General features: G+C 44.2%; 1 protein-coding gene across 2 annotated transcripts in view; it reads left to right on the plus strand.

Annotated features, from left to right (window-relative positions):
* LOC128894099 (neprilysin-1-like) overlaps positions 1–10,486 on the plus strand; it is an 82,078-nt gene extending 71,592 nt beyond the window's left edge. For both annotated transcript variants that reach the window (XM_054155565.1, XM_054155564.1), the window contains 9 exons: positions 4,894–5,080; positions 5,852–6,028; positions 6,106–6,206; positions 6,417–6,472; positions 6,533–6,819; positions 6,893–7,051; positions 7,310–7,386; positions 7,575–7,853; positions 8,045–10,486. In XM_054155565.1, coding sequence (XP_054011540.1) covers positions 4,894–5,080; positions 5,852–6,028; positions 6,106–6,206; positions 6,417–6,472; positions 6,533–6,819; positions 6,893–7,051; positions 7,310–7,386; positions 7,575–7,674 — 1,144 coding nt within the window. In that variant the 3' untranslated portion in view covers positions 7,675–7,853; positions 8,045–10,486. The remainder of the gene's footprint in view (positions 1–4,893; positions 5,081–5,851; positions 6,029–6,105; positions 6,207–6,416; positions 6,473–6,532; positions 6,820–6,892; positions 7,052–7,309; positions 7,387–7,574; positions 7,854–8,044) is intronic.
* The last annotated feature ends 85 nt before the right edge of the window (positions 10,487–10,571 follow it).

The raw sequence follows: 10,571 nt of genomic DNA on the forward strand, positions 1-10,571 counted from the left end.
AATTGGTGGAATATTTGTTTGCACAATAATCGACGCAAACCGTGGAACAACCATCGGCGCGCACCGGGGTGTTGTTCTGTCGCGATGGAAATACAATTAAGTCGGGCGCGGCTCACTCAATTAACGAGCCGTTCTGTTATCGTAATTTCCCGTTTGTTGAATTAAAATCTAAACCCGCTCGAGGGAACGGGAATGGAGCGGAAAACGTTTGGACAAAGTGTTTGCCAACGGATGCGCGACACACTGTCGCCCATTTACATGACGCGATGGAACACGGGGGCGACGAACCGTAGTTTCACTCCACGGAGAATGTCCATTTCAAACTATATATTCGTCGTAAAGTTTCCCGTGAATCTCCCTATACAACAAATTTTCTAACTCCGTCCCATATGCCTGCATTCATTCACCAGGTCTTTTGCAATTGTTAGTCTCAATTTTGTAAAAATTGTGGAAGAGTATATTCAACGAAACAAAAGTAAAATATAGTCAATTTTAATACAGATATTCAAATTCTTAACGTCACTAAAGACATTAGAAGCTCTGCTGCAGATAAGTAGATCATCGTCTGACCAGACGTAGTCTCATTCCACTGCGAGAGAAGGGGAATTAGTTCATCTCTGGCCAGACAATAGCTCACAGACAAAGAAACGAATTCAACTTCATAAAATAAACAAGAATTGAATAAATTCATGTATCAGATGAAAATGTTCCTGGTCGGATGTTTTGAAGGCAACCTCATCGTTAGGCAGATCTTTCCCAATGAAACATGATTCCTGATATCATGGTTGGCCGCACAATTTCCCAACAACACGCGATGCATCGATGATACCAGCTTTTCGAAGCCAATCGCTCAACGGAACGCGGCATAACGTTGTCGTTCCGGGACAGGACGGTGTTTGTACGCGCCCCTAAGTGTGGATTATGCAAATCCGTCCGCCCGCGTCGCGGTATCGTCGAGCGGTAAAGTCCGTCGGTGTGCGGCGACGCTTCATGCACGGAACACGCAATCTGTCTAGTGCACCGCGGAATCCAACCGAGCATAGCGGGAACTTCGCTTAACGTAATCAGTATGTTTCCGTAATCGACGCCGCAGAAGTTTCTTCGAGCATGACGCTTTGTTTCCCCGTTAGTGGTGAGCTGAAACCACCCCTCTCGCAAAAACTTGCTACGGTTGCGTTACTGTTGTCGGCAGTTCCTGGAAAAGTGTGGGAAGAGGGGTTGTTTCGAAGAATGTTCCTGTGCGGATTTGGCGTCGAAACCTTTCAAATACGTGAAGTAATTAGTAGTCTGTGGATTTTATGCATTTATGATGTATGAACAAATTGAAAACAAATGCATGTATGAACAAATTGAGAACAAATGCATTTTTGATGTATGAACATACTGAAAACAAATGCATTTTTGCATTTTATGCATTTACGATGTATGAATAAATTGAAAAACAAATAACATGTGTACATCGCTTAAAAGGTGGAAAGGATGTGGAACGAAATGGTACCTACAATTTGTGAATGTTCGAGTCGTTATGCAATTTTGAGTATCTTTTTCGAATTATCCTATCAGTTCGCTCGCAGTGCCAGCAATAGTTAAACCCGTTCTTTCTCTACCTTTCTCGCAAGACGATTCGAATATCCCCGGTGCTCTCGGCTTTCGTGTCCCGTAAAAACTTCTTTTGGTCGCGTCGTCGCCGCGAAAGTTTCGCTTAAACGAGTTGGCATCCTGTGTGCCCTCCTACGGGAACCGCAATGTAAATAATTGGTGTCTTCTTTCGTAGACTGTTCAGATAAGTAAACGATCCCCGTTTTTCCAACGCGGTAAAACTCCCCTGTTGGCTGCCATTGTAAAGCTCTCGAATAACTTTGCCTCTTTTCGCGAGAGTAGCAATAATCGGCTGTCTTTCTCTTCCAAAACTACATAGATAAGCAGTTTGTTCTTGTATACACTAGCGGGGCGATAATCGCCGAATGGTTATTAACCCTTTCAGCCCTGGTGTCCACGATTGAGAGCACAAAATTTAAAAAGGAAAGGAAAAAGGAGAGGAAAAAATAATTCAGGTCCGAAAGGGTTAAACAAAGTCTTTCCAGACTCGTATTTAATGTCGAGGGGCTGTGGTACCTTCACTCTGAGCTCTTCGAAAAACTCAATGCGCTCCGAATTCTTGCCAAATTACTCACAGTATGTCCGATACTTGTTAAATTTACGTTTACGTGTGCTACGAACAGCTCGCCTTTTCACTGCCCACTAAAACAAATAGCGAAAGGTTCCCACCAGGTTTTAATTACACGAAAGAGGGAGCGAAGTGTTTATCGAACAACGATTTAACTTTTCTCGAGGCACCAGGAACGGTTTCGAAAACTGCGGAAACATCGGGCCAATCCATTACCGAACGGCGAAAGAAAATGTTCGGTGTTGAATTTAATTAGCGAGCGGACCGTTCGACGCGTAAATTGATTCCTCGATCGGGCCACTCCAATTGCAGCTATTCAGACTTCAAGGGGAACGAGTGGAGAAGTTGTGGCTTATGAAAGAACTCTCCTGGTATGGCGTTTGCACGGTGAGCAGGCTCGGGTACCTTGAAACACGTTGTTCGGTCGACGAACGCCTGGAATGCATCCTTTTCTGTAAAATTCGAGGGGTAATTTCTTTGAGAGGTTGCGCAGGATCTGGCGGATACTGTCGATTCTGGACTGCGTCGGCAGGGAAATTGTATTAAAACTGTCCAATCTAATCAACGATAGAACTCTCCATTTTCATTTCCACTTTTGGCAAATGCGATTGTAAACTCTGTTTAATATCCCTTTCTTCAATTCGGGGTTTCGTGAAAGGAATAGCAAAGAAAGAAAGAAGGGTATTCATGTTCCTGGGAATGAATTAGAGTTACGGCACAGGTTCCTGCATCGCATCGCATGCATTTTCATCCTCAACAAAAGGTTTCTATATCTTACAGTAGCTGGATCCAGGCGAAAGTCGCTCATTGTTAAGGTTTTTCACACACGGGTCAAAGTTCAATTATAGCACGAGTCTGTCCTTTCTATTATTGTCCATTTTGAAAACTGGAGCTTTAATCGTAATAGGAATATTTGTCACGGTTTCCAAAGTACTGAAAGCCAAACGCTGTTTATAGATCCTCGGGTCATACAGCATTCACAGCTGTATGCCCAGGAATCATCGACTTCGTATCCAGTTAGCCTTAATATTGGCAGAATAGACTGATAGATGAACAAACATTGGGATTCGAAACGCCACTCTTGGCACCCGGAGCACGGTGTTTGCCATTATCTTCTGTAGACAGGCAGACGCAACCAGGGGATGAATACAGACACAGCGATAATTATTGCCGAAGGTATTCCGCATAACGAGAACGAGACGCATCCTGGCGCCAATCCGTGCTCAACTATCCCAGTTCACGCTCGGACTTGTTCCGGTTTCAGGAGTCTATTCTAACTTGCGCACAGATTGGAAATACTTTTCTTTCACTGTCATCGCCATTCAGAGGCAATAGTTAATATTTTCACAAGTAACACGTGTCTCGTAATACGCTCGTTTTTAACCAGAAAGTTGTTTTTAATCATAGAATATTGCAAATTTTATGTGACCCTCTTCTTTAATTAATTCTACCTCGTTCCTGGGTGTATAATTCATATTCATTTGCTCTGTAAAATTTAGCCTAGATTCATAGAAGAATACTAAAAATCTTTTATTTGAATATTCTCTTCAGCTTCCAAAAATGAGGACAAGTTTTGGAACCACTTTTCTTTAATCGAATCCCCACGGTGAAGCGTTAAACAAATCTCGTTTACCGTATCGATGGGTTTCCGATTAATATTTAAATCACAGAATTAAACCGCGTTTAACAAGTCAGAGGGTTGATCAGCCCCGTGAACAGCATCTTCTCAAACGTTAACGAGCAGGGAGGTTCGTACGCAGCGCGGATCGCGGTAGGCTGCGGTTAATAAACGTAGCACGAGCATAAATTTTAATGCCACTACCCGGCATGCATCGTAAATCGGCGCCTAATTCGTCCATTACCCTTCGTCGTGAAATTTCGCCCCATCTGCGCTACTGGTTAATACCGCGCCGCCGGAAACTGAATTTCTGCGTCTACGAAATTGTCCGTGCCATGAAAATGGTACCTCGTAGCCCCGTTTAAAATCCCCATCTGAATCATGCGCGCGGAGTACAGAAAATTCATGGAGTTAATAGACGTTTACACTTTACTTCATGTGCAAACTGAGACGCTATATTCCCAAAGTAAAGAAAAGGAAAAGAATCGTACCGAGGGTACCAAACACCACCTATTGTAGTATATTTAAAATTTGTTGAATTTATTGCGAGTGTAAACTTCAAATTCCAGAAGTCCATAAATCGTTATAACCGTAAATTATTAAAACACCGCGGAAACTCTTGTACCACTTGGATTTCCACGTAAATATCTTCGTACGACTTAAAAATGAATTGCTTTCGAAGCTTTTTAATTTTTCACAAAGAATGACTCCTGTTGGTATTTAAAGAAGGTCGCAGACAAGAGAGATTATAAATTCCAGCCTTTCTATAAATGAGCTCGCACTTTTGGCTGGCGCGAGCAGCGACTCGAGGAATCGATATCGTTAATTCGTTATGCTTTCGGGGCCAGCTGTTCATTATTAGAGTCTCCGAGCTATTATCCACGGGATGAGATATCACCTTTACTATTATGCGGATATCTAACGGAGAGAAACGGTTCTCGAACTCCGCTATCTTAATCTAAAAACGGTTATTCGTTCTCGAAACCACGGTGGCCGTTGATATTTCTTCGTCGACCTCGAATCGAGGGCCACTTACCGACATCTCCGTTTATCAGAATTGCTGTCGACATCAGCGAATACTCGCCAAGTGTATTTTTGATCTCTGAAGGATTATCCACAATGGACTGCTGTTACTGTACGCGGTGGACACGCTACACGACATAGTGAACGTGACCGCCAGCAACAACTGGGATCTCTCTTGCTTCAAACTGACGAAGAACGTGTTTAGCGAAATCGTGGGCGCGCTCTACGTGCAGCAGTACACCCCACAGCAGCTGGAGACGCTGGCAAACAGGGTGAGACGATGACAAACGACCTAACTAGGAGGCAGATTCGCGCTTCTTCTATTTCGAGTTGCACTTGAACTTTGTAGCGTGAGAAATGTCGGGAGCAAGCACCTCTACCTCGATATTTACGTTCAAGGGTTACGTTCAAAAATGAAATTATGCAGGCTTTGAGTATTCCGAGGTATGCGAGAGGTCTAAAATCATTTGAGTAGTCTAGCAAAGAGAAGGATGGTATCATTCGAGGGGTTCATTCCACAAATCGATTAACTCCATGAAACAAAAAGTTGAGATATTCAATGAAAGTTCATTTATTTATGTACTAATGAATTGTTATGTCTAATGAAATGTTTGTTTGGAAACTCAAAAATTCAAATAAATATTGTAGAATGTATAAATACCGCCGATGTAGATGTAGCTTTCGTCTAATAGCGTACAAAATTACTAAGAAAGAATAACCGAAAACTAATCGTCAGTAATGTTACAATTTTCATGTGACTGGTGGAGTTAATCGATTCGTGCAATGAACGGCTCAGTTATTAGTAGAGCGAAGATCCAATACATTTATGGCGGAAGGGAAATATGGAAATGACATGCAAAGTGATTCTGAAATTTCATTTTGCCTGCGTGTCTATATTCCCCACGCCCTTGGAACTATAAATGCTGGAGACTAGCCAATCAATTCTGCAATCTTCGTTCCTCATCTCTAAGCCCGATTCTGATCGAATTCCAATCACCCGAAACATTCAACAAACAAAAATGCTCCTTTACCTTTGGGAGCAGGTGGCAGGGCTGTTCGAGCGCGTAAAAGAAACAGTGGCTGAGCGAATCCTGGTAAAGTCCTGGCTGGACGAGGAGACGAGGACGCAGGCGTTGCTGAAGCTGAACTCGCTGCGGGGAAGATTTCACGTGTGGCCTGGTTTCTTCAACGCGACACTGCTGGCCCGCGAAATGGCCGAGGTGAGTCCTTCTGTGCATGAGTCGCGCGCATTAGGTAGATCCAAGGACTCGTCGCGACTTATGATCGCTTCCGACAGGTGAAGGTCGATCCTGACGACTTCTTCCGCAGCGTGCTGAAGCGGTTCAGACAGATACGCACGGTGGACGACAAGGTCCTACGGAGGAACGTGACCGAAAAGTGAGAGAATAGAGAATATAGGGATAGGATTTCAATTGGGATTTGTAAGGGAAATTATATATTAAGCTAGAGCTAGATTTCTTGTCCGATATTATTGACAGTGAGCACTCTGTAGCAGGTTTGCTTTAAAACGAATAATTTCTCTTTCAATTTATTATCAACCCCTCAACCAGGACTTCTAGATATCCTTTGACTTCAAACTGTCCACAGACGCCGCCATCCCTACAGTGTGACCGCCTACTACGAGTCCTCGACGAATACAATCGGTAAGAATGATTTCCACGCGATCTAAACGATTCAATTCTGAACGATTTCGTTAATTTTAGGTATTCCGTTGGCGATGATGACTGCTTGGTCGTGGTCCTGGGACGGTGGTCCCGCGTTCGCGGCTCACGCGACCTTAGGATCGGTGATCGGTCACGAGATCCTCCATGCTTTCGACCTCCATCGACGTCGATTACCCCTAGATCCCGACATGAACGTCGATCAGTGGCTCTGGATCACGCCAGAGTCCTGGAAGAGGCTGGAAGCGAGGATCGAATGCGTCGCTAGGCTCTACGCCAGGAGCTTCTGGAGGAAAGTGCAGTTTTACGGGAACGATGTCGCCGTACAGGTGAGCAACGATCATTTAAATAAATTGGATGATGGTTTCATGATCGTAGTGGAACAGAGAAATACGGTTTCAGTTCGACTGGAACGTGACGAGGAACGAGAACGTCGCGGACATCGGAGCCTTGCAGATTTCTTATAAAACCTGGCACACTCTGACGAACGGGAAGGATCGAAGCCTTCCCGGATTCGAGGGACTCCGTGCGAGCCAGCTTTTCTTCATAAGCGCCGCCCAGGTGAATTATCCATTGATACAAGCGAATATTCGTTTAGATTCAAAATTATTAAATATCAACTCAAGTAAGATTCGTTTCAATTCAGGCTCCAAGCATACCTCATTGCAACCGGAGGAGTATTAGATAGATATACGTATATTTATTTCAGCTTTTCAACCATGAAACGGACTTGGTTACAAACCTTCTAACCATTTTCACATTCTCACACATTCCTTACCCGCTAACAGAAGAATATTAACACGTACGATTGTGTTTCAGACTTATTGTTCTAATATGACTGCCGAGGCCTACATTCTCTCCGTTGAACTAGATTATCACACGCCTCAGCCTGAAAGGTGATTCCCAGTTATTAACATTGCATCCATCTTCGTTCCCATTTTATAAAAAAAAAAAAAGCACAGCACTCTTTCGTTCCTTATTAATCGCGAAACTAGAAACTAGAGCCAAACGCAGTCTACTCCTAGAAGTGGGAATATTTTCACAAAAAGAGAAAAATAATCTCGTCTCCCGGAAACGCGTTTAGGGTCAACGGTATAATGATGAACTCCCAGGCATTCGCGGACGCGTTCCGTTGCCCGATCGGAACCAAGATGAACCCCCCGAACAAGTGCACCACCTGGTGATGATCAGGCGCGGGCAATCGTTCGCCGATTACGTCAGACTTCATTCGCAACACCAGTTCTCGATCATTGGGATTCGGCTTGGAAAGGCGGCGTCTTGCAGTTGGAGACCAATGGCGGCCAGGATTGACCAATTTTTCAGCATTTGTCGAGCGATCCTGCGTCGGAGGGAATCGATTCAGGTACTCCCAATACGCAACGATCTAATAAATTTTCTTAATCCTTAGAACACTTCTATCCTAATTGTCCAGGACATTATACCTTTGTCTTCTCATTGATCCTCTCGTTCCAGCCTCCTTTCTTTCGACATCTCTTTAAGTTAGATTCTAAGCTCGGAATCACGTTAGTTCTATGAACGTATTCCTACTCGTAGGAGTCCTATCCTGGACGATGGAGGAACAACATCCACCGAGCAGAGCGCAAAAAAAAAAAAAACGACGAGGATCGACGAGCACCGTGTCATCGCCGTTGAATCGATATCGATCGCGACGACGAAGGATCGATCGATAGAGTATGCTTGTTGCGATGATCCGAGAGTCCAAGGGTTCCGATCCCCCAATTCGGTCGTCGAGGCAAAACTTGTTCAAACGCGCCATTAACGTTAATATCTCTCCCTATGACGCTTTAGAGGACCTTAGATTTACCATAGCGAAAGCAATAAATTATACGGAGGAACAGACGAGAGAGAGAGAGAGAGAGAGAGTGATATATTACGCAAAACGAATACCAAAAAAAGAAAATAAAGAAAATAAAAAGATGACGTACACGCAGGAGTAAACACACGTACACACGCAGAATAAGCAGTTTATAAAACGCTTCGGTCGTTCAGTTTGCGACCTGTCCGGTAGATGATGAGCTTGCTGGCGGAAGTAGCGATCGACGTTGTTTCTTAGAGGCAGGACGTTCGAATAGGGAGGAAAGAAAGATTCTCGAGGTGTGTGAGGAAGGATGAATTACTTTGTAATGGAGAGAGTGGAGTCGAAAGGAGCGGCCCTAGCGAGGGCAGGTCTTGGCATTAGGACCTCAGAGATTAGTACTGAACAGAGATCGGCAAAGTTTCGTTCGAACAGTTTGAAAAAAAGCTCTTTTACTCGTTGTTGGAAATTTGTATCTAGAATTTGCCCGTCTCTGGTACCTGCTCTTTGGGTTCGAATGATCGTTAGGGAAGGATCGAGGATCCCTCGATCGAGCGTTTCGCGAGGCTGAGGGTCGATAAGGGTTCTGTGAACGGGGCATGGTGAACGCGAACTGCAACTGTTTACGAAGCGAATCTATTTAGTTTCTCGCGCACCGATTGTCTTCGCCCTTGTTAGTCTGCAACGTCTGTAAATAACGTGTCCCCACCTCAACACTTTTCAGTTTAGTTTAGTCGACTTGGAGCAACATCGGTGCACCTCACCGGTAATAGGAAGCAGCGTTTCCCAAACTAGTGGTCTGAAAAAATACTTCACTATTTTTGTATCTCTGTAATTTACATTGACGTAATTTTTGTTCGTGCACAAATAGATCCAATGGTTGCTTGGTACAAAATATTTATTGCATCTTCCAGGTATTTTATCGAAGATGTTTCGTCTATTTACATTTACGGTTCTCCTCGATTTTCATTTTAAAAACAACGTAATCCCGAAGAGATGGAAGCGTTCTTTAAATCGTTGGGGAACGCTGGTTTATCGACCATGTCGATTAGCGCGCGCTTTTATTCTCCTGTATTTCGCTCGGTTCTTCTCCGTACGGACACAAAACTCTTCGATTAACGCTTCGCTTTTATCCGTGACACCGTTTCGCTCGGTTCTCGATGGAAGATCGGGTTTCATTTGACTCCAGTCGATCCCGACGAGCAGCTCACTCCTCGCGACACCGAAAAACCCACCACGCCTCTCGTGTTGCGAATCGGAGGCCACGCTCGCCTCCCAAGATACAAAACTTCGAATCGTTTGATTCCAAATCGAGCCACAAACAAGTATATACGTGCTCGACGAGTTGCTACTAATTCTTAGTACTTTCATGGCTGATATTAACCGACGCAGAGGATTTGACACATCGATGACAGTTTTAAATATTTATCAAGACATAGGTATTGAAAACATTTACTTGATACTATATAAAAATTCATTTTCTCTACCGAATACTACTCCATTGCAAACGAAAAATTCAAAGAAAAGAGCTACTTTCAAACGTCCTTGGAACGTAACGTGCGTGACTTGATATGCCCTGAAGAGCAGCAATGCTAGGGCACCTCGGTTAATATCAAGCATGAAGAGAGCCATGAAAGCCCGAGGTATCTCAGTAGATTACAGGACAAGCCTGATGGGTGCTAAATAGTTAAACGCTGACGATGCAAAGCGCACGTTCCTTTTCAACAATCCTCGCACGAAGTCTCGCAGCACCGTTTTCGCCTACACGATTCCGAAATTGTCGCTTGCAACGCAGTGCGCTGTTCGTCGCGACGCTCATATCTCCCTTGGTCGTCGAACGGGGAACCAATTTACGCGGACCGTTGAAATTTCATCGTCGTGAGCCGACGGCTAGCGAAGGTTATTACAATTTTAGTGCGTTTACGCAAGGATCGCGATCTGTGATATTCTTAAGCAGTACTTAAGCGACTGGGACCCTGAAGAGGCTGGGTTTTCGATGGTCAAGCGCGGCGAGGGAGAGGAAATTGTTTTGGTCGAGCCCATTGCCGCGCTTGGGCATCGTCGACGACGCCTTCGACGTCCCTGGTCGAATCGAAAGCATAAAAGTCACGTTATTTAAACACCGTTGTAAATGTAAATGGCTGATAACTCATATGGCAAATAAATATGGTTTATATACAAGCTATCGTGCAATCATCGCACCCCTAGATAAGCTTGTTTTCCACAGACTTTAATAATTCCTACCACAGGTGTGGTAAACATGGT

The sequence above is a fragment of the Hylaeus anthracinus genome, unplaced genomic scaffold (assembly GCF_026225885.1).
Source record: "Hylaeus anthracinus isolate JK02 unplaced genomic scaffold, UHH_iyHylAnth1.0_haploid 3, whole genome shotgun sequence".
In the NCBI taxonomy this organism is placed as follows: Eukaryota; Metazoa; Arthropoda; class Insecta; order Hymenoptera; family Colletidae; genus Hylaeus; species Hylaeus anthracinus.